This window comes from Salvia miltiorrhiza, chromosome 2, assembly GCF_028751815.1.
Source record: "Salvia miltiorrhiza cultivar Shanhuang (shh) chromosome 2, IMPLAD_Smil_shh, whole genome shotgun sequence".
NCBI lineage: Eukaryota > Viridiplantae > Streptophyta > Magnoliopsida > Lamiales > Lamiaceae > Salvia > Salvia miltiorrhiza.
This window is the reverse complement of record NC_080388.1, coordinates 75,183,112-75,206,703: the sequence shown is the minus strand read 5'-3', so window position 1 is coordinate 75,206,703 and position 23,592 is coordinate 75,183,112. Positions and strand designations below refer to the sequence as shown.

Below are 23,592 nucleotides of genomic sequence, written 5' to 3'. Positions count from 1 at the left end.
GAGCACTTTCCTTATATGGCAAAAGCTTTTATTTTTATTCACATTTCCACTTTTACACCCACTACACTTAACACACAAAATACTAACTCCTTAAAACCAGTGCTAAAAAGAAATTGCTCAAATTTCGTGGGACGAAGGGAGTATTTTTTTTTCAGTCTTTCGGTTTTTTCAAGACTATTTCAATTTGGTTTTGATTTGGTTATGTTTTAATTCTAAAGAATTCGATTTTTCGGTTCTATTTATTCTGTTAATTCGATTTAGTTCAATTTTTTAAAAAAATCAATTATAAATTTAATTTTGTTTGGTTTTAACAAAAAATTGAATCGAAAACCGAATGCACACCACCACCTACAAACCAAAAGTAGTGGGGAAACGCGTGGAAAACTTTTTCAGACATATAAATCTTCCTTTTAGAAAGACAAACTAAAAGAGAAAGAAATCGGAAAAGAAGACCAAGGACTTGCACGTCAACTTAAAAGACAAAATCAAGTCTTCGTCAACTTATAATTGGATAATAATAAATACATAAAATATTACATCATCATCAATTTATACTAATAGAGAGAATGTCTTGGACACAAAATATAGATTATCCATTATTATCTCCTTTACATATTTAATTTTAAAGATAATTTACGATAATTGTACATCGATACTTCTCACCAAATAAATGACATAATAAACCCTTGAAAACATTCAACGTAGATTCCTGTGTAACGTGACAATGTTGGCGACAACCTAATGTTTTTTTTTCTTCTTTTTTGAGGGTCCCAAAATAATAGTAGAAGAAATTATTGACAGTGTGCAGTGGCGGAGCCAGGAATTAATCCCAAGAATTTTTTTTGGCCATTCCGTATATTTAAGGTATTTTTTATAACATTTGCATAGATTATATTGTTTCAATATATAACAAATTAGTTTCAATACATCACAATTATTTTTTTTGGGCATTTTGTATTTTTAAGGTATTTTTTATTAAAAGACGAGCATAATAGTAATAAGTAAATAACAACATTTTCATAGATTATATAATTTCAATATATTACAAATTAATCTCATTACATTACAAACTTGTTTTTTTTGTCATTTCTACATTTTAGACATTTTCTTTTAAAAGAGAAGCATAACAACAATAATAAGGAACAACATTTTCATAGATTATGTAGTTTCAATAAATTACAAGCTAGAATCAATAATAATAAAAGACAAGCATAGTAATAATAGCAAATAATTTTTTTTTGGGCATTCCATACATACTAGGCATTTTCTATTAAAAGACAAGCATAATAGTAATTATAATGTATAATATTTTTATAGATTATATAGTTTTAAATAACACAATTATTCTTAAATTAATTATACATGGAAGAATATAACAAGCAAATCAACTTTTGTAAAATAAATTTCTTTTCTAATATAGATATATATCTATATATATATTTAAAAAAAAAAACTCAAAATTTGGGAGGGGGCTTCAGCCCCTGACAGTGTGAACAAACCAAAAGTAGTGGGAAAATTTTTGCTGGCATATAAATAATCTCCTTTTAGAAAGACAAACTAAAAGAGAAAGAAATCAACAATATTAAGTCTTCGTCAACTTGAAATATAAACATTAATTAAATTAATTAAATTAAATCAATAATGGAATACGATGCATAATTAAATTCTATTACTGTGTCACTGTCAACGCAACTCCTCTCTCTGCAGGCAAAAATTTTGTGTGTTGGAAGTTGGAACTAATGAACTCCATCATAATTAGTTTGTCTGAAATTCTGGAAAAAGGATATGTGTAATGAAGGGAGTAGATTTCATCAATTATTTATTTGGTGATGCTGAACATGACAAAAATCAAACATTGAATTTTCGCAATTATTCAAAACAAATGAGTGCAATATTACATGTTCGATGAAATGTCTCTATGAAACGGAGGTTTCTAGTTCCCATCCCAGCTTAAGAGGTTATAAAATTTATTGTAATTATTGTAAAATTTATTATAATTATTCAATTAACAATTAATTAATTTGAAATTCACCAATTGTGTGTAAATACACACACTATCTTCTAGTTATTTATAAACACATAATTGGACTATATTTATAAGCAATAGTTCTTCCTCCTTTCTTCTTCCTCCTGAACATTGTTTGCAATTTAGTCCTTAGACTTTTCATCACTTTGTGGCTTAGCCCCTGCAGCTTAAAATGTAGGAAAAACACTTACTTGACAAATATAACAAATCACTAATTAAAGACTACATGATGAACAATGTCATCATTAAAGTATTAAAAAACACATATAATAGGCCTATTCAGGTACCAAAACTATTTATTAATTATTAGCATACTTCTTTAATTCCTCCTTTCTTCTTGTATCCATGAACTTGTCCGCCTCTATTGAGAAGGAAATAAAGATAGGATAATATCATGAGAAAATTGAGAATGGTAAAAAAAATTGAGGTAAAATGTAGTTAATTACCTATATTTCAAGCTATCTTCGGGGCGCGATGCCAGAGGGGCCCCACAGAGTCCATCATTCTCGGCATAAACAGATGCGTTGAAGCTCTGAAGTTGAGTACTCGTTGGAATTTTTCCAGACAAACCGTTGCTCGACAAATTAAGAAAGGTTAAGAAATTTAATTGGGTAAAGCTTGTTGGTATTTTACCCGAGAGGTGGTTCTGTGATAGATCAAGGCATTCCAACATCTCCATCTCACCAATATCTCCAATTATATTTCCTGTCAAACTATTTCTTGATAGGTTCAAACAAATTAATCTCTGCATACTGGAAAATGATTTGGGAATGTTTCCGGTCAATCTATTGCTTGAAAAATCAATGAGTTTGAGAGGTATAAACACATAATTGGACTATAATCTTGAATGTTGGTTCAAATACTGATCAGCAACACAGAAAGTGATATCAACTTGAAGAAAAAGAAACAAAATACTGAAGTGAAGGCTGACTAACTTGCATTCGATAAAAAATTAGAAAATGATAATCGATATTAATTTCCAAATAAATTAATTGCAATGCGATAATGATAAACGAAAGTAAATCAAACAAGAACACATGAATTTACGTGGTTCGGCTTTCGCCTACATCCACGGGAGAGTCAATCGGAGGAGATTTATTGATCAACAAATTAAAGAAATTCCAATAAAGATCAAAAAATGAACTTCTACGGCCTATTTTCTTCTCCTAACCTCTAATCATTTCTCTATGGCTGCAACTTATTTCAACAAACTCTGAACATTGTTTGCAAGTTAGTCCTCAGACTTATCATCGCTTTGCAGCTTTGCCCCTGCAGCTTGAATGGTTGATTGTCACACATACAACATATACAATATAACATCACTGCATATACATTGCAAACAATGATAAATTAAAAAGTAGGAAAAACACTTAATTTGACAATAATAAGTACATACAATATTACATAATCACTAAACATGATGAACAATGACATAATTGAAGTATTAAAAAACACATAATAGGACTATAATTACTAGCAATACATCTTCCTCCTTGATTTCTTCTTGTATGCATGAGCTTGTCCGCCTCTATTCAGAAAGAAATAAAGATTAAATAATAGCTTGAGCAAATTAAGAACGGTAAAAGAAAATATTGATGTTAGTTTATTACCAGTATTTCAGCTTCGTTTCCATTTGGACACAAACACAACAATCCTCACGTACAACCAATCTCCAACAGCATCCAACAAGTTGAAGTATGCAATTCTCCATGATTTCTTCAGTATGAAAGTACCAACAACTCCCCAAAATCCAAATATAAAACCAAAGCCCAATGATATGCAGACTTCTTGCATAAAAGAAAGGCTGTTGTCGTCTTTCTCGTTCATGCTTTCGCCCGGATTAGGGGTGGATGGCCTGAAGCTATCTTCGGGGCACAATGCCGACAGAGGGGGCCCACAGAGTCCATCATTCTCGGCATAAGTAGATGCGTTGAAGCTCTGAAGTTGAGTACTCGATGGAATTTTACCAAATAAGTTGTTGTTGGACAAGTCGAGAACGGCCAAACCCTGTAATTGTGCCAGGCTTGTGGGCAATTCACCGGAGAATTGGTTGTGTGATAGATCAAGACATTCTAACATCTCCATCTCACCAATATCTCGAATTATATTTCCTGTCAAACTATTATTTGATAGGTTCAAGGAAATTAATCCAAGCATACTGGAGAATGATTTGGGAATGTTTCCTGTCAATCCATTGCTTGAAAAATCAATGAGTTTGAGAAGTTCGAGATTCTTCCTATATTCCGATTCTCGACCTTTCCATTGAACTGACGAATATTCATAGACACTTCGAAAATTCTTATTTGGAAGATTACCATTGTATTGGAACCTGTAGTAATAACCAAAACGAGAATTTGGATCACCTTGTATGGTATTTTTTCGAGCCAATGCATTAAAATTATTGAAGCAATCATGTATTTTCCCAGACAAAATGTTTATCGACAAGTCCAGAATTCGAATATCAGTGAGATTGCAAATCTGAGGAGGAATACTGCCATGCAATTTATTCCCGCGAAGGTTTAGAAATTGCATGTAACTCAATTCGCCAATCCAAGTAGGGATCTCTCCTGTTAACTCATTCCCTCCAACATCAACTAACCTCAAATACTGGCAAAGTCTCAAAGTGGAAGGCAACTCTCCAGATAAACTATTACCACGCAACTGCAGTGCATTGAGCCCATGCAAATTAGAGCCCAAAAAGCGAGGAATTTCACCGGAAAAACTGTTGTCGGCCAAATTCAAAGAGTACAAGTTTCGTATTTTATCCCAGCAGTCGGGAACCTGTCCTGCCAACTTATTATTGGATAGGTCAAGGACACGAACGCCATTGTGGGGAGTTTTGCAAATAGATGAAATTGAACCAGAGAACATATTTCCACTCAACTGAATATTCCTGGCATTGGCATCAAATAATGGAATAGGACCTGAGAAACTATTGTTACTAAGTTCTAAGTTTCTTATGGAAGTGGATGAAAGATTAGGAACAGATCCAGTAATTTGATTGTCAGAAAGAAATAAGGAGTGTAATGAAGGAGATATAGTCCACAGCCATGTTGGGGCTTCATCTCTTATGCCACCTCTAGAGAGATCAAGGCCTAACAAATTCTCCTGAGTTTGGATCCATTTTGGGAAAGATGGGCCCACATTGCATCCGGCTAAAACTATACGCTCCAATTGAAAAGGAGGACTCCAATCGGGGGCAACATGCAAGATCAATGAATTGAAGGATAAATCTAGTGTCTTCAACTTATCAAGATTGATGAAGTGGGATTCAGAGATTGAACCTTCCAAAGAATTACTAGAAAGATCTAGAACCTGAAGCTCGGAGAGTTGGCCAATACTTAGAGGCATGGAGCCAGTGAAGTTGTTCCCCCCGAGGTACACTTCTGTCAATGCAGAAAATGCTCTCAGGTCGGGCACTGAACCATTGAGTTTATTATCAGCCAAATCTAGAATTTGGAGTGATTCCAATATTCCTTTGGCGGATATATTTCCAAACAACTCATCAAACTCTCCTCTAATGTCATTTTTATAAAGGACTAAGACGCGCAGGCGACTGAGATTGGATAAAGATTTTGGGATTTGACCTTGAAGCATGTTACTAGAAAGATCAAGATGCTCAATAAGAACCAAACTCTCTATTAATGCATTAGGAATTGGGCCACCAAAAGCATTGTGTGATAGGTCTATTTCCACTAGACTTGTGTTTAAGTTAGATAACCAATCGAGTGAGGAAGAAGTGAGGTTATTATCAGACACACCAAGGATAGAAAGATGAGATTTGGAAGAAGAATTAAGAAAAGGTTTACTATCCTTCAAGTTACAGGAATTCAAGTGCAATTCATTTAGGGAATGAAGCCTTAGGATATGCTGCAGCCAATTGGTGTGACTTAAGTCGATTTGACTCAAACCAAGAAAAGACAACAAAGAGAAACTTGAAAGCCAATCGAGATTCTCAGTCGTCAAAGAGTTATATGAGAGATCAAGTGAGCGTAGGTTGGTAAGGTTACCTATCTGAGGAGGAATGATCCCAGAAAAGTGAGAATCCTTGAGAAACAAGTGTTGTAATTGTTTCATGGAACCAATGAATTCTGGGATAGAATTGCCTTCAAAATCATTGCAACTGAGATCAAGATAGCTTAAATGATGCAACTCAAGCAAGGAAGAACCAACCTTACCTCTCAATACACCTTCCAAATCACAAGTATTAAGTTGGAGGGCGATGACATGGCGAGTGGTGTTGCTGCACTCAACACCGTACCATTCGCAGCATTCGTCACTTCGCCATGACGAGAGAAAACTAGCATCACTGATGAGGCTGTTCTTAAAGCTCAGAAGTGCTTCTCTATCCCTCGCTATGCATCTCACTTCTGCATCATCTCCTGAAACAAAGACACAAACTAGAACAAAAAGAATAAATTTGATTGCTATTCCTCTATTAGAAATCATTTTTTTTTTAATGTATATGGAAGTGATATGGTTTGGACACTCAAAAATCTCAATTTGATGGGTTTAAATAGCCCAAGACATGTCTGTTGCATCACATTGCAAATTCTCTCTTTCACACTATTTGTATGAAATGATATTCGATTCAAACGTGAAGCATGTAATGTAAGCCAATAAAATTGACAAAAGAACGTGAAGCACGTTAATTATATGCAGCATTCGTCACTTCGCCATGACGAGAAGAAATTTTGCATCATCTCCTGCAACAAACTCAATGATCAGAACCAAAAGAAGAAATTTGATTGCTATTCCTCTATAAGAAATCATATTTTTAAATATATGTGGAAGTGATCTGGTTTGGACACTCAAAATCTCAATTTGATGGGTTTAAATAGCCCAAGACATGTTTGTTGCTTCACACTGCAAATTCTCACTTTCACACTACACTATTTGTATGAAACGATATTCGATGAAAAACATGCATGTTATGTAGGCCATAGGCCATCAAAATTGACAAAAGAACGTGAAGCATGTTATATGTAGGCCATCAAAACTGACCAAAGCTTCTCAATAATGAGAAAGTAATGATCACATATACTACTATGCTGCCAAGAGCTTAAAGATATACTCCCACCATTGTCCCAAACTCACATGGCTCGAGCACGGATGTTAATTAAGAAATAAATAATTTATAATAAAATATGAGAGAAAAAGTAATATTTTTAAGGATATATTTATCAAAAAAATAGAAGAAAAATGGAAATATTCTTTTTTAAGTGAAATGAGAGATGATTATTTGTGAATCACAATTGCATATGGTGTAACTAATGCGTAATGATAATTTTCATTATCAAATACTCCCTCCATCCCATTTATAAGTCCCAAAAAAATGGGGCTCACAAATTAAAGAAATATAGATAAAGTAATTAATAAGAATAGAAATAGAAAAAGTAGTTGAAAAGTAAATGAAGAAAAATATAGAGAGTAGATAAAGTATTGTATTTATTTTTTTGAATTGTGACATTATAAATCAGACAACTTAAAAAAGGAATTTGAGACTTTATAAATGGGACGGAGAAAGTGATTTAAATTTATTTATCAACTTTAATTATCATTACACTTTATAAAATGTTGAAAACTTCACATTTTCAAATTCTTGATTTCATTGAATAATTGATGTGGATTATTTTATTTTTAAAATATATCAATCCAACCTGCAAGTCAACTTCACAACGAAATATATCTCAGTAGGTAAGACGCTTGAACTCGTACCATTATTGATCCTTCTAAAATAAAGCAACGTGAAAGTGGGGCAAGAAAAAATTATTCGTATGTGCGTGTGTTGGCCAAACGGTCTTGGGTTCGAGTCCCCTGTGTCGCGGCCTTTAATTTATCTAAAAATAAATAAAAAATTATTCATCCTTATTTCCTTTCTTAAATAAAGCGTGAAATAGGGGCAAGAAAAAATGATTCACCATTGTTTCCTTTTTGGATTTCAACGTCACAAAGATATTTTGTTTCTTAGTATAAAAAAAATTAACTAGAGCGATGTTGACTACATTTTTAACGCTTATTTACAAACCTCAAAAACATTTTATACCAAATATAAAAAAAAATTAAGTGAGAAGGAAGCTTTAAATCAGCAATAAAATTATCGTTCAATCTGGTTTTGTTGGGTTGATAGCTGTGATCAACGCCAAATTTGAAATAAGAGTTTAAATAATATTATCTTATTTTATGAAAATCATCTTATTCTTTGCTGAAAATAATATAATTAATTACAAAATAACCGTGACATTAGAGAGGGCTACGAAATAAGCAGCGTGTCCTTCAATCTGTAGAGTTTGTGATATTGATCAATTATTTAGTTAGTTATGGCAAAAATTAGACATTGCTTTTTCTAATTTTTGAATCAAACAATGCACATTAAGTGTTCAACGAAATGCCTCGCAGAAAATACCTCTAGCTGCTTGTAACCAACGAGGTTAGACATTATCAGTGGTGTCAAGTGGAGTCTAAATTAATTCTAAGGAATCAAGAATCATTTTATGAAGTACTGATTGGTTGGTGATGATGAAAAGGACTCAAATTTTGCAATAGATTCTTTCAATATTTAAATCCAAAAGAGTACATATTAGCTGTTTCATGATATGCCTGGCTGAAATGTGTTGGTAGGTATATGATGAACTATGACAAAATTAAAGTAGAAAAAACACATAACAATTGCACTATAATTAATAAGCAGTAGTTCTTCCTCATTTCTTCTTATGCTATCCACGACCAATCCTGTATTTTAAAGAATAAAATAGTTAATGAAGCATTTTTAAGAAGGAAAACAAACTATTAAAGCGAGAAAACTATTAATTACCTGTATTTGTATTTCAGCTCCGTCTCCATTTGGACACAAACACAGCAATCTTCACGTAGAACCAATCTCCAACAGCATCCCAGAAATTGAAGTATGCAATTCTCCATGATTTCTTGAGTATGAAAGTACCAACAACTCCCCAAAATCCAAAAATAACACCAAAGGCCATTGATATGCCAACTTCTTGCATAAATGAGAGGCCGTTGTCGTCTTTCTCATTCATGTTTTCACCCGGATTAGTGGTGGATGGCCTCAAGCTATCTTCGGGGCACAATGCCGGCAGAGGGGGCCCACAGAGTCCATCATTCTCGGCATAAGCAGATGCGTTGAAGCTCTGAAGTTGAGTACTCGTTGGAATTTTCCCGAATAAGAAGTTGTTCGACAAGTCGAGAACGGCCAAGTAGTGTAATTGTGGCAAGCTTGTGGGTAATGCACCGGAAAATTGGTTGTGTGATAAATCAAGACATTCTAGCATCTCCATCTCACCAATATCTCGATTTATATTTCCTGACAAACTATTTCTTGATAGGTTCAAGGAAATTAATCCAAGCATACTGGAAAATGATTTGGGAATGCTTCCGCTCAATCTATTGCTTGAAAGATCAATGAGTTTGAGAAGTTTGAGATTTTTCCTATATTCCCATTCTCGACCTTTCCATTGAACTGACAAATATTCATAGAAAAGTCGAAATTTTTTATTTGGAAGATTATCACTGTAATGGGATATGTAGATATAACTAAGACCAACTGACGGATAAGCTTGTTTGGTATTCTTCTCAACCATCTGAGTAAAATTATTAAAGCAATCAGGTATTTTCCCAGACGACAAGTTCAGAATTCGAATATCAGTGAGATTGCAAATCTGAGGAGGAATACTGCCATGCAATTTATTCCCGCGAAGATTTAGAATTTCCATGTTATACATCTCGCCAATCCAAGTAGGGATCTCTCCTGTTAACTCATTCCCTCCAACATCAACTAACCTCAAATACTGGCAAACTCTCAAACTAGAAGGCAACTCTCCAGATAAATTATTACCGCGCAACCGCAGCGTATTGAGTTGAACTAAAGAGCCGAAAGAGCGAGGAATTTCACCCAAAAAACTGTTGTCGGCCAAATTCAAAGAGAACAAGGCTGGCATTTTCTCCCAGCAGTCGGGAACCTCTCCTACCAGCTTATTATTGGAGAGGTCAAGGCTCCAAAGATGATGGTGGGGAAGTTTGCAAATAGATGAAATTGAACCAGAGAACATATTTCCATTCAACTGAATAGTACGAGCATTGGCATAAAATAATGGAATAGGACCTGAGAATCTATTGTTACTAAGTTCTAAGTATATGATGGAAGTGGATGAGAGATTAGGAATAGAACCAGTTATTTGATTGTCAGAGAGATATATGGTGTCTAATGAAGGGAATATAGTCCACAACCATGTTGGGGCTTCATCTCGTATGCCACCTCTAGAGAGATCAAGGTATGACAAATTCCTCTGAGTTTGGATCCATTTTGGGAAAGATGGGCCCACATTGCATCCTCCTAAAAATATCATATGCAACTGAAAAGTAGGACTCCAATCAGGGGCAATATGCAAGGTCAATGAATTGTAAGATAAATCTAGTATCTTTAGCTTGTCAAGTTTGATGAGATGGGATTCAGAGACTAAACCTTCCAAAGAATTATTAGAAAGATCTAGAACTTGAAGCTCGGAGAGTTGGCCAATACTTAGAGGCGTGGAGCCCGTGAAGTTGTTTCCCCTAAGGTACACTTCTGTCAATGCAGAAAATGCTCTCAAGTCTGGCACTAAACCATTGAATTTATTATCAGCCAAATCTAGAATTTGGAGTGATTCCAAAATTCCTTTGACGGATATATTTCCAAACAACTCATCAAGCTCTCCTCTAATTTCATTTTTATAAAGGACTAAGACGCGCAGACGACTGAGATTGCACAAAGATTGTAGGATTTGACCTTGAAGCATGTTACTAGAAAGATCAAGATGCTCAATAAGAACCAAACTCTCTATGAATGCAATAGGAATCGGGCCACCAAAAGCATTGCCTGACAGGTCTATTTCCACTAGACTTGTGTTCATGTTAGATAACCAATCGAACGAGGAAGAAGTGAGGTTATTATATGACAGATCAATGATAGAAAGAAGAGATGTGGAAGAAGAATTAGAAGAAGGTTTATTATCCTTGAGGCCACAAGATTTCAAGTGCAACTCATATAGGGAATGAAGACTTGTGATATGCTGCAGCCAATTGGTGTGACTTAAGTCGATTTGACTCAAACCAAGAAAAGACAACAAAGAGAAACTTGAAAGCCAATCGAGATTCTCAGTCGTCAAAGAGTTATATGAGAGATCAAGTGAGCGTAGGTTGGTAAGGTTACGTATCTGAGGAGGAATGATCCCAGAAAAGTGAGAATACTTGAGAAATAAGTGTTGTAATTGTTTCATGGAACCAATGAATTCCGGGATTGGATTGCCTCCAAAATAATTGCAACTGAGATCAAGATAGTTTAAATGATGCAACTCAAGCAAGGAAGAACCAACCTTACCTTGCAATCCACCTTCCAAATCACAAGCATTAAGTTGGAGGGCGATGACATGGCGAGTGGTGTTGCTGCACTCAACACCGTACCATTCGCAGCATTCGTCACTTCGCCATGACGAGAGAATACCATCATCACCGATGAGGCTGTTCTTGAAGCTCAGAAGAGCTTCTCTCTCCCTCTCTATGCATCTCACTTCTGTGTCATCTCCTGAAACAAAGACACAAACTAGAACAAAAAGAAGAAATTTGATTGCTATTCCTTTATCAGAAATCATGCTTTCTCTATCAACGAGTGGAAGAGATATTTGATTGATAGTCTCAAGTTGGATGATTTAAATAGGCAAAATTAAATGTCACTTTCAAACTGACTGTAAAATTATACAATTCCTAACATTGAAATTAAAGATATATACTTCCTTCGACGACTTGCAAGTCAACATGAAAGACAAAACGAGAAAGTGAAGTGAAATTATTTGAAGATAATTCATTCATGATTAGTTAACGTAGAAATTGTGGTTTTAAATGACATGATAATTTTCCAATCGCAAATAATTTATAGTAACTGAAAAAGTGTGTTGGGCACAACCCTGTTACATATTTAATTTTAATAGTAATTGTGTAAATTATATATATATATTTAGAAAAATATATTAATTCATTAGATATTAAAAAAAATATTAATTAATTACATTACCTTATCCAAATCTATTTGATATATATCTGAAACTCCTTTCAGAATCCAAAAAAAAAAAATCTGTAAAAATCTATAACTACTTAACTAGATAAATGACAATAACTACATATACACTAAATTGTATTATTAAAATAGAATTATATTAAAAGAGAAAAGAAAAATCTAACACCCTTGAAAGCAGACTACGGGCCAAGCCTCATTAAAACCTCCGAATGAGGAAAAAGAGTACTCGTCTATGAGAATAATTAAAAATAAATGTGTGGGGGATACACTAAATTGTATACAAATATTAATATTATCGTACTAGATATTTATATGTTTGAAAATTTAGTATAAATGCAAGATTTCTTAAAAAATTAATAAAACATTTTATTAGTATATAGAGATATTAATATATTGATAAATTAATAATTTTTTATATATAGAGTATTTTTTTAGTTTCAGAAATTATAATTTTAAATCAAGTTATAGCGTGTAATTATAATTGATGGATAAAAATTAAATTAAATAAATGCATGTATCTATCAATTCATCATGGTTGATATTAATGGAGGTTCGAACGATGATCAAGTTGAAGATAATTCAAATGACATGTTCATATTTAATTTAACAAGTTATATATCAAAGTATTCATAATTTTAATATATTAACACTTATTAATTTGTAATATGGGCATATTTATAAAGGGGTTATCTAAAGAATTATTATTTTATTATTTTATTAAAATTGATGATTTTTTGAGCTGACACTTGTTGGGATCAAAGAAGAAATTTATTAGTTTATAGAGTCCATTAATTTGTTGAGTATTATTTTATAGAGATTTGACTATAGTTGTGGACACAAAATATATAGATTGTCCATTATATCTCTTTTACATATCTCTTTTACATATTTAATTTTAAAGATAATTCAAGATAATTGTATATCAATACTTCTCTTCTCACCAAATTAATTCTTCGTCAACTTGAAATATAAAAGGTTTTTTTTTGCAGAGCGACAATGGGATCGAAGAAGTAAAAGGTTTTTTTTTGCAAAATTATCCACACCCATGAAATGCCCAATTCAATTTATAACGAAAACAAAAAACAAAAAAAAGGACAAGAAAATTTGAAAACCCTAACCATCAAATATGAGCAGGATATGGTTTTTGAAGTGCAAAAATGAGAAATATGTCTCCAAAACCCACCTTCCAATGGATCTGCAGAAGAAATTCGATGCTCAGTTTTGCTGCGCCTCCTAATTTCTCTCGCAGGAGATGCCTTTCAATGGAGCGGGATTTGCAAGTGCGGCTAGATTTGAAGTATTTCAGGGATAAAAAGGTAAACTTTCAATATAATGTCGAGATACTGTTCATAGCAGCTTATTAAACTTGGGGGGGGCGTGGGTTAAATTAGTTCAGCGGCACAGTGATATTGAGTCGGGCTTTGTGTTAGTAGCGGGCCGCGGCTATTAATTATGTTGCCTATCAAACCGAGAGTTAAGGCAATAACTATAATTTATATCACCTAATATACCCTCTCAAACAGCCCCTAATTAAATTAATTCAACTCGCTCAATGACTTGAGAGTCAACTTGAAAGACAAAACAAAAAAGCGAAGCACGTACCATGGTGCTACAATTATTAGGCTATCAAATCAATAGTGGAATCCCTTTCTTTCTTAATTAATTATTAATTTATCCTCCTTTTCTTTCTTAATTAATTGATCTTTGTATTTAATTTTTCAATTAACAATTTGGTCTATTTAATTCTATTATTTCCTACAACAATTTTTTAGAAATTCTATTAATTTATTACTTCTACTAAATATAATTTATTGGATAGATATATTTATTACTTCTAAGTTCTATAAATAAGGAGAAAGCTGGATGGAACAATAAGCATATTGAACTGAGAGTTTCCTAATAATTATAACTTGTAGAGAAATCCATTCTCTTCTGTCTTGTTTTTTCATTAAATTTTCGCTGCTGTTTACTCTGTGTTGTTGTGTATGTTGTGCACAACACAGGGTTCCGAACGAAGCGACGTGAAATGTGAAAGCATCAGTTCCCTTTGTTAAATAAAGCAATGTGAAAGAGGGGCAAGAAAAAATTATTCGATTTTGTTTCCTTTCTTAACTAAAGAATAGGGGCAAGAAAAAAATGAGTCAAGCTTGTTTCCTTCTTTAAATAAAGCGACGTGAAAGAGGGGCAAGAAAATTTATGTAATTATAATAATATTTTTTACATAAATAAAATTTATTAGTATAATATTAGGGATCATGCTTAATTTTTATTTCAAAAAATTAAATAAACAATTGACAGTGACTACAAACCAAAAATCAACTAAAATAAGCATAAACATTATTTGGCTGTGAAAAATCTTTTACCTTTATATCTAAATCTTCGATTGTGTAAATTTTTTGTGTTTTGAGGAATCAAGGGAGTATATTTGATCAATTATTCAGCTGGTGACGAAAATCAGACATTGGAATTTTCCAATCTTCGACTCCAAAAGAGCATATGACTTGTTCGACGAAATGTCTCAATGGGGCCTTTAGTTTAATGCGCTTATGTTATTTTAGTTCCTTTAGAAAGCATATGACCTGTTCGACGAAATGCCGTACTGAAGAAAATTTGGTACAACTAGAATTTTAAATCTGCTAGTTCTTTATATTTTCCATGTGCAATCAATAGCACAAAATTAAGTTATTCTTCCTACACTTTGTCGATAATGAACTTGCGCTACAACTTAACATTGAGAAAATGATGTTTTTCTGCGATTTCTTCGCTAGAAATTCAAATTAACAGTGAGCGCTTCTAAGTATACAAGATTAAGTTGGGCATTTCGTCGAACAGTTGGAGAGCCTCTTCGTTGGCTGAGATGATGAGATGTAGAATATGATAGCATAATAAATAATGACATGCTATTCATATAATGGAATAACTAGCCAATCTAATAAGTCCTTTAGTAAAGATCTCTACAACTATCTAAGGAAATCAACAATAAATACATCGAGTTAGTTTGGCCCTTGTACTGGATTAAATCAAAACATTCACTCAAACATAAATAAAAATACATCGACTAAGTTTTTACAAATGAAAGTAAAAAAAAAAACTTCAAAAACGTTTCCAAATTACAAGATCTTAGAAAGATCACCAACCATGAGTTTGTATTTGTCCACCTCAATTCACATGCAAAATCTGATCACCTGAAAAAAATCACAAGTTAAATACACTTTGAATCAGAGGTATCAAATGAGAGGCTCAGCTCGGCCCAAGCCCATCGAGCCAAGCCATGCAATCGAACCAAGCTGGCCGGCCCAAAAAAATTTTGGGCTTTAAAAATATGGCCCAAATTTGACATCTCTACGTTCAATGCAAAAAAAAAAAAAAAAAAAAGATATTGAAGGAAATTGAAGGAAGAAAAGGATAGGGATTTTTGGGGTATTTTGGCATTTTGAGTTTCTTGATTAAAAAGATATGGGCCGAAGGATAAAATGGATTAGGCCCAACACTGAGATCTAGTTTAATTATCTGATGGGCTTTGATAACTTGGGCCATAGTAAATTGAGAGGAGAATAGTGAGGTTGATTTTATTCATAGCCGCTAATTTATTCTTCATGGCCTCTTATTTAATAAAATATTAATAAAAATATTATCACCATTATATAAATATTATAAATGTTATAAATTTAGGGTGTGTTCCCTTTGAGGTATAAGGAATGGATAAACTACATTTACCACCTTATACCTCGTTTGCTTTGATGTATGAAAAAATTCGGGTAGGTGGTATAATTTTTCGGGTAGCCCCTTATCCATTGGGAAATAAATAATTTTATAACTAAGAAAGGGTGGTATAATTTTATACCGCATATAATGGGAGGAATAAATGTATTATCATTCAAACCAAACAAGATATAAAATATATAGTCCACACTTGAAGGGATTAATTTATACCTCCTTATATTATCCCTCCGTTTAGAGGGATATAAAGTAAACACACCCTTAGTATTTAGTATTTTATTACATAAGAGAATATAGAGAGTAAAATGGGACTAGGAATAGAATCACCCAAATAGTAATTTTTGCCAATTAATGAATTTGCATAATAAGTGATATAACGTGCAGTATAAATTACTTGATTATATGTTTAGAGCGTGAAAATAGTTTGCTTGATGTTAAAGCGTCAAAAAAATTATATATGTTTAGAGCGTAAAATATATGTGGGTTTACAATCAATTAAAGCCTCAAAAAAATATGTTGTGTAATGCAATCTGTAAAAAGGAATTAATAATGTTCCAAAAACCCTTTCAAGACTAATACAAAATTTAAAAGGAAAATATCTAGATATTTTGGTGGAAATTTTAAGTAGATAATAATAATCATTAGATAAAAAGGTTTTGTCAAGATCTTGATCATTCATTTGATACACCTCCCACTATAAAATGGTGGTTTCATATTCATTTAAACGCTATTATCTTTATTATAGCTATTTTATATAATAATATTACATCATCACTATTTAAATAGTACATGATGAAAAATGATAAAAAAAAAATTAAAAAGAGTAGGAAAAACACTTACACTTATTGGAAAGTATTAAATCTTCTAAAGAATTTCTAGAAAGATCTAGAATATGAAACTGAGAGAGTTGACCAATACTTAGAGGAATGGAGCCTGTGAAGTTGTTTCTCCCAAGGTACACTTCTGTCAATGCAGAAAATGCTCTCAAGTCTGACACTGAACCATTCAGTTTATTATCAGCCAAATCCAGAATCTGGAGTGATTCCAATATTCCTTTGGCCGATATATTTCCAAAGAACTCATCAAGGTCTCCTCTTAAGTCATTTTACAAAGATTTTGGGATTTGACCTTGAAGCATGTTAATGGAAAGATCAAGATGCTCAATAAGAACCAAACTCTCTATTAATGCTATAGGAATCGGACCACCAAAATCATTGTCCAATGTAATTATATAGACATTCGACAATAATTTATGTAACTATAATAATATTTTTTATAGAAATAAAATTTATTAGTATAATATTAGGGATCATGCTTAATTTTTATTTCAAAAAATTAAATAAACAATTGACAATGACTACAAACCAAAAATCAGCTAAAATAAGCATAAACATTACTTTGGCTATGAAAAATCTTTTACCTTTATTTCTAAATCTTCGATTGTGATTTTTGGTGTGTTGAGGAATCAAGGGAGTATATTTGATCAATTATTCAGCTGGTGATGAAAATCAGACATTGGAATTTTCCAATCTTCGAGTCCAAAAGAGCATATGACTTGTTCGACGAAATGCCTCACTGAAATGGGGCCTTTAGTTTAATGCGCTTATGTTATTTTAGTTCCTTCAGAGAGCATATGACTTGTTCGACGAAATGCCGTACTGAAGAAAATTTGGTACAACTAGAATTTTAAATCTGCTAGTTCTTTATATTTTCCCTGTGCAATCAACAACACAAAATTAAGTTATTCTTCTTATAGTTTGTCGATAATGAACTTGCAACACAAAATTAAGTTATTCTTCCTATAGTTTGTCGATAATGAACTTGCGCTACAACTTAACATTGAGAAATGATGTATCTCTGCGATTTCTTCGCTAGAAATTCAAATTAACAGTGAGCGCTTCCAAGTATACAAGATTAAGTTGGGCATTTCGTCGAACAGTTGGAAAGCCTCGTCGTTGGCTGAGATGATGAGATGTAGAATATGATAACATAATAAATAATGACATGCTATTCATATAATGGAATAACTAGCCAATCTAATAAGTCCTTTAGCAAAGATCGAGTTAAATAAAAAATAAAAGTACAAGGCTATATTGAAGCAAAAGAATTCTACTAATATCTAAGGAAATCAACAATAAATATATCGAGTTAGTTTGGCCCTTGTACTGGATTAAATCAAAACCTTCACTCAAACATAAATAAAAATACATCGACTAAGTTTTTACAACTGAAAGTAAAATCACAACTTCAAAAAAGTTTCCAAATTACAAGATCTTTGAAAGATCACCAACCATGAGTTTGTATTTGTCCACCTCAATTCACATGCAAAATCTGATCACCTGAAAAAAAATCACAAGTTAAATACACTTTGAATCAGAGGTATCAAATGAGAGGATCAGCTCGGCCCAAGCCCATCGAACCAAGCTGGCCGGCCCAAAAAATTTTGGGCTTTAAAAATATGGCCCAAAATTGACATCTCTACGTTCAATGCAAAAAATAAAAAAAATAAAAAATAAATAAAAATAAAATAGTTACCTCTAAATGCACTTCGCCTCAATTTGGATCCAAATAGTGCTATAGTCACAAGAAACCAATTTCCAACATCATCCAACAAGTTGAAGTAAGCATATCTCCATGATTCCTTCACCAACAAGGCACCCACAACTCCCCAAAACCCAACAATGAAACCAAAACCCAATGATATGCCAAATCCTTGCATCAAAGAGAGCCTCCAAACCCCTTCATCTCCCTCCTCCACATCCTCCCCTCGAGCAACGGTGGCCGTGGTGGGCCCTTCTCCGGGGCACGGCCCCAGAGGGGGCCCGCACAGTCCATCGTTCCGGCCGTACACAGAAGCAGCGAAGCTCTGCAGCTGTGTGCTGGTCGGGATTTTCCCTGTGAGATTGTTCCCCGACAGATCAAGCACGTCGAGATAGTGCAGCTGCGCCATGCCCATCGGTATCTTCCCGGAGAGGCGATTCGTCGCCAGATCAAGACATTCTAACATCTCCATCCCAGCAATGTCTGGAATTATATCACCTGTCAAATTATTTCTTGATAGGTTTAAGGAAATCAACTCCTTCATGGTGGAGAACGATTGCGGAATGCCACCGGTTAATCTGTTGCTCGAGAGATCGATGAGCTTGAGGAGCGCGAGATTCTTCCGGTACTCGGATTCCCGGCCTTTCCACTGCACCAACGAGTACTCGATGTCTTCTGTGATGACAATCGCGTCAGAAGATTGCAAATCGTAAGGTATTTTAATGGCTATGTGCAAAATGTTGGTGCTTTCATTAGTCTTCTCAACTAATGTAGTGAAGTTGCTGAAACATTCCGGAATCTTCCCTGACAGGTTGTTTCTAGAAACGTCTAGAACCTGAATCCGAGTAAGATTGCATATCTCAACAGGAATACTGCCGTGGAATCCATTGCTGCGAAGGCTGAGATTTATCAAATACGAGTAGCTTGCACCGATCCATGCAGGGATTCTCCCGGTAAGCTCGTTCTCTCCAACGTCAACCAGTCTCAGATTCCTGCAGTTCTTCAACTCGAATGGCAATTCACCGGATAATCTATTGTCGCGCAAATGCAACGCAACGAGGGAATCAAGAGAGCCGAGAGAGCGAGGAATTTCACCTGAGAAGCTATTGTTGGCTAAATTTAGAGCTTGCAAGCTGGACATCTCATCCCAGCAGTCGGGAAGCTCTCCGGCCAGCCGGTTGATGGAGATGTCGAGAATCGCGAGGGAGAGATGCGAATACGAGCACATGGACTTGATAGAACCAGTAAAAATATTCTGGCTCAGCTGGAAAATGTACGTGTAAGGCTGAAACAATGGAATGGGACCTGAAATGCTATTAGAACTCACATCAATTATATCAATTTGATAGTGTGATAAATCAGGAATGGCGCCACTGATCTGGTTATGAGAGAGATTCAAGTATCTATATGACTTATGGTGAGGAGAGGGAGAGGGAGAGGGAGAGAGAGTCGAGTTTTTTGGCAATGGAGGAAACAAATTCCATAACCATTGAGGCACTTCATCAGCTATACCACTTGAAGAAAGATCGAGCCACGACAGATCTGTCTGGTTTCGAATCCATTTGGGGAAAATCGGGCCGAGTTTGCAGCCTCCTAGGTTTATGATGTCCAATTGAAAAGGAGGGCTCCAATCATCAGAAATCTGCATGGTGATGTTTGTGTTGAAGGAGAAATCCAGCACTTTGAGTTTGTGGAGTTTGATGAAGTGGTCGGATTGGGAGATCGTACCTTGTAATGAATTGAAGCAAAGATCGACGACTTCTAGGTTTGGAAGCTGCCCGAGGGTGACCGGGACGGGCCCACTGAACTTGTTATACGCGAAATAGACCTTTCGCAGCCTAAAAAGCCCGCCCAGACGGGGGAGTGGGCCACTCAGTTGGTTGTAACCTAGGTCTAGATTTTGTAGTGAAGGGAAATTTACAAATGTTTGGTGTATGTGTCCTTGTAAGTCATTGTTATGCAAGTTCAAGACTTGCAAATGACTCATGTTCCCTAGAGATTTTGGGATCTCACCTTGGAGCATGTTTCCAGAAAGATCTAGAAGCTCGAGAAGATTCAGCCCGGCAAAGATATTTGGAATCGGCCCGTTGAGGGTGTTGAGGTACGACGTGTCATCTTCTAGAAGGTCGTTGGATAGGTCAAGCGTGCGTAGGTGGGTGAGGTTCCCTAGCTCGGGAGGGATGCCCCCCGCGAGGGAGGCCATGCTGAGATTAAGGTGTTGTAACCGTTTCATGGAACCCAGGAATCCTGGGATTCTGGTTCCATTGAAACGGTTGTAACTGAGGTCGAGTCGACTCAGGCGAGTCAGATCGAGCAAGGCAGAGACTATCTCACCTCCCAGGGTAGAGTTGTTGAGCAGGAGCGCGACCACGTGAGCTGTGGTCGCGTTGCTGCACACGACGCCCTCCCAGTCACAGCAGTCTGGCTGGGCCCGCCACGAGGATAGGGTGTCGTGGGCGTCGATGAGGCCGTTCTTGAACCTCATGAGTGCTTCTCTCTCCCTCTCTAGGCACCTTCCTGAAACAAGGAAAGATTTGTACTCAAAGCATAGGCAAACAAGAAAAATGAATTTTATAGCAATGCTTTTGTGAGAAATCATGGTTGTTTTTATATATGTGTGAAGTATTTGTGGGATGTAAGTCTCCATTTAATCAGTATATCTATATATAGAGTTGGATTATAGTGTGAAAATTGATTTTTAGGAAGTTTGTTTCAATGAGACACGTTTAAGTTTACAACAATTTTCAATTCATCGTGAGCTTGGACTAGCAGAGATGACGCATTCACACCTAAAAAAGAATTATTTCAATAAATATTTTTTACGAGTGTAAATTTATATTCTATTTCATTTTAATATTTTTTTTGAACCAATTATTTGATAATGTTTGAAGATTATAATATTATAAAACTCATAAAAAAAATCATCTAAGTATAATATAAAAATTTAATTTTAATTAATCAAGCATCACCTGATTTTACATAATAATTAATTTTAATTCCAAGTAATACAAAAATAAATCATTTCTATTGTAATTCTAAATGGATACTATTACATAAAGAATTATTATAAAATATAAAACATAAACTATATATACTCTCTCCGTCCCGTGAATCTTGAAGCAATTCTTTTCGGCGTGGGAATTAAGAAAATACTATTTAGTGTGGTAGGTGAAAAAGTGAAAGGGTGAATAAAGAGAATTTTTTATGCCATACAAGAAAATGACTCAAGATTCGTGGGACGGCCGAAAAAGGAAAGTAACTTAAGATTCGTGGAACGGAGGGAGTATTAGATTTATTTTTTGTATTATATTAAATTACACAATTGACTTTATTAAGTACTCCCTCCGTCCCATTATTGAAGACACAACTTCCTTTTTGGGTTGTCCCAATAATGAAGACACATTTCCTTTTTGGGAAAGAATTAGTCATTTAAGTACACTAATTAAATCATGGCTAATGAGAGTATAAATACTCAAATTTCTCTCTCTCTCTCTCTCTCTCTCATTACTTCACGCTCTCTTTCTCTCTGCCATTACTCCCGAAACCCTAGCCCCTCAATTCAGTCTCCGCCGCTCTCACCTCCGATCTCATCAGTGTCTCCCTCCACCTTCGAACTCCGATACGCCGTCTCCCTTCGCCCTCGATCTCCGATACGTCGCCCTCCCTTTCTCCCTCCTCCCTCGATCCACCTCCATTAGCGCCGCCCCCCTCCGAGGTGAGTCCACTGTGTTTCCGCCTCCCGTTGTCTTCGAGAACCTCTAAATCTCGAAGTAGATGAGCCAAAAATTAGGTTGGGCTTCTTATTCGAACGGTCAATTCGTCCCCGATTCGGAGGACTTCGATCCGTTTGAATCTTTGCCTTCATTGCCGTCGCCGCCCCCTGATTATATTGCTGAGCTTCACGGTGGATTCCAGTCGGAATCCGACGAGTCGTTGGAGTTTTCTTTGCCTCATTTCCCGCCGCCGCCCCCTGGTGGCAATTTTAATTGAAAAGTGGCGCCAGTTTTTTTCATGTTTAATGAATTGTGTTTTTCGGCTATTTGGAGGGAATTAGGCAGCGGCAGTTTTGGGAAATGAAAAAAAATGCTAATGGAGAAAAAAGGAATAAATAGGAATTTAAAAAAATGTGGCAGAAATTAATTTAATGAGATTTTCGAATATAAATTTTTTAAGTTTAAAATTTGAAGTCAAAAGTTAAAATAAAGGTCAAATAATTCATTAAACAATACCTAATCAAAATACTAATGGAGGTGGGCCATATCACTTTAACATCTAAACCACTACTCCTTAATCTCCGTGCCCAAATGAATTGTGTCTTAAATATTGGGACGGAGGGAGTATATATGAGAGATATAATAGCCAAATCAAATTTTGTAAAATAAGGGTATAGATATATAACTTTTTTTTTCTCTTTTGGTTAATTGTCTGTAAATACATGAAATATACTCAAATTTCGATTTTTCATCAACATTATTTTTTTATTTTTTGGAATTTGGCCCGAATTAAAATTTCGGTATAACTTAATCCTACTTAGAAGTCGGAAATGAATTACGTGTCAATTCAAAAAATCATACTTTTCAATGCTCGAAATCAACATCAAAAAGAAATTCAAAAGACTTTGCAAGTCAACTTGAACGACAAACTATCTGATTAAGTGAAGGAGACTAGTTTGTTGAAATTCATGTCATATATTATGACTTTAACTGCAGGTGAAGTGACACAATTTTTGGACGCATTTTGCATGCACTTATTGTACTTGAGTCTCCTACTCCAGTTTTTGATGTTTCAACTGTGTATCACTTTTATTTTATTTTATTTTCTCTGATTTCGATTTTCATGTATTGAGTTTAATTTTAGAATTAATACATAGGGTTGATCACATCTGATTTAGGTATATAATTATGTTTTAGCATTTCGTTTCAATTTTATTTATTTATTAATTATTAGGTATCTAAATTTTTAATCTTTCAAGTTTAATTTTGGTAATAATGTTAATTAGAATTTATTATAGTATAACAATTTAAGAGATGGTCTCCTGTACGCGCGAGCGCACATTGAGAACCATTCAAATCAACATTAATCAATTCATTAATATTTAAGAGAGTATTACTTAATTAATTTTAATTATAACTTAAATAATTCTACATAAAACTTTAAGAAGAGAGCTCATGGTCATGGTGCAGTAGAGCGCACCAGAGCTTTTGTCATAATTTAAAGATTATAATAAATATTATTGTTA

At 34.5% G+C, this 23,592-nt stretch overlaps 4 protein-coding genes across 5 annotated transcripts; all 4 read right to left on the bottom strand.

Annotated features, from left to right (window-relative positions):
* Positions 1-1,966: 1,966 nt before the first annotated feature.
* LOC131009473 (receptor-like protein EIX1) lies at positions 1,967-3,232 on the bottom strand. The gene is made up of 3 exons (XM_057936817.1): positions 2,473-3,232; positions 2,342-2,387; positions 1,967-2,186 (listed from the first exon to the last, which is right to left on the bottom strand). Exons 1-3 carry the CDS (start codon positions 2,775-2,777, stop codon positions 2,070-2,072), a joined length of 468 nt encoding a protein of 155 aa, XP_057792800.1. The 5' UTR covers positions 2,778-3,232; the 3' UTR covers positions 1,967-2,069.
* Positions 3,233-3,372: 140 nt separating this feature from the next.
* LOC131009441 (receptor-like protein EIX1) lies at positions 3,373-6,837 on the bottom strand. The gene is made up of 2 exons (XM_057936761.1): positions 3,637-6,837; positions 3,373-3,554 (listed from the first exon to the last, which is right to left on the bottom strand). The coding sequence occupies exon 1, from the start codon at positions 6,473-6,475 to the stop codon at positions 3,644-3,646; it is 2,832 nt and encodes a 943-aa protein (XP_057792744.1). The 5' UTR covers positions 6,476-6,837; the 3' UTR covers positions 3,373-3,554; positions 3,637-3,643.
* Positions 6,838-8,625: 1,788 nt separating this feature from the next.
* LOC131009442 (receptor-like protein EIX1) lies at positions 8,626-11,676 on the bottom strand. Its single transcript, XM_057936762.1, has 2 exons — positions 8,841-11,676; positions 8,626-8,758 (listed from the first exon to the last, which is right to left on the bottom strand). Exon 1 carries the CDS (start codon positions 11,668-11,670, stop codon positions 8,854-8,856), a length of 2,817 nt encoding a protein of 938 aa, XP_057792745.1. The 5' UTR covers positions 11,671-11,676; the 3' UTR covers positions 8,626-8,758; positions 8,841-8,853.
* Positions 11,677-15,096: 3,420 nt separating this feature from the next.
* Positions 15,097-21,077, bottom strand: LOC131009445 (receptor-like protein EIX1). 2 transcript variants are annotated; one of them, XM_057936765.1, is made up of 2 exons: positions 18,348-21,077; positions 15,097-15,277 (listed from the first exon to the last, which is right to left on the bottom strand). In XM_057936765.1, exons 1-2 carry the CDS (start codon positions 20,998-21,000, stop codon positions 15,252-15,254), a joined length of 2,679 nt encoding a protein of 892 aa, XP_057792748.1. In that variant the 5' UTR covers positions 21,001-21,077; the 3' UTR covers positions 15,097-15,251. The 2 variants fall into 2 exon arrangements, with proteins under 2 accessions (XP_057792748.1, XP_057792747.1); XM_057936764.1 differs by lacking the exon at positions 15,097-15,277 and adding an exon at positions 17,965-18,151 and having other exon boundaries at positions 18,348-21,071.
* Between the last annotated feature and the right edge of the window lie 2,515 nt (positions 21,078-23,592).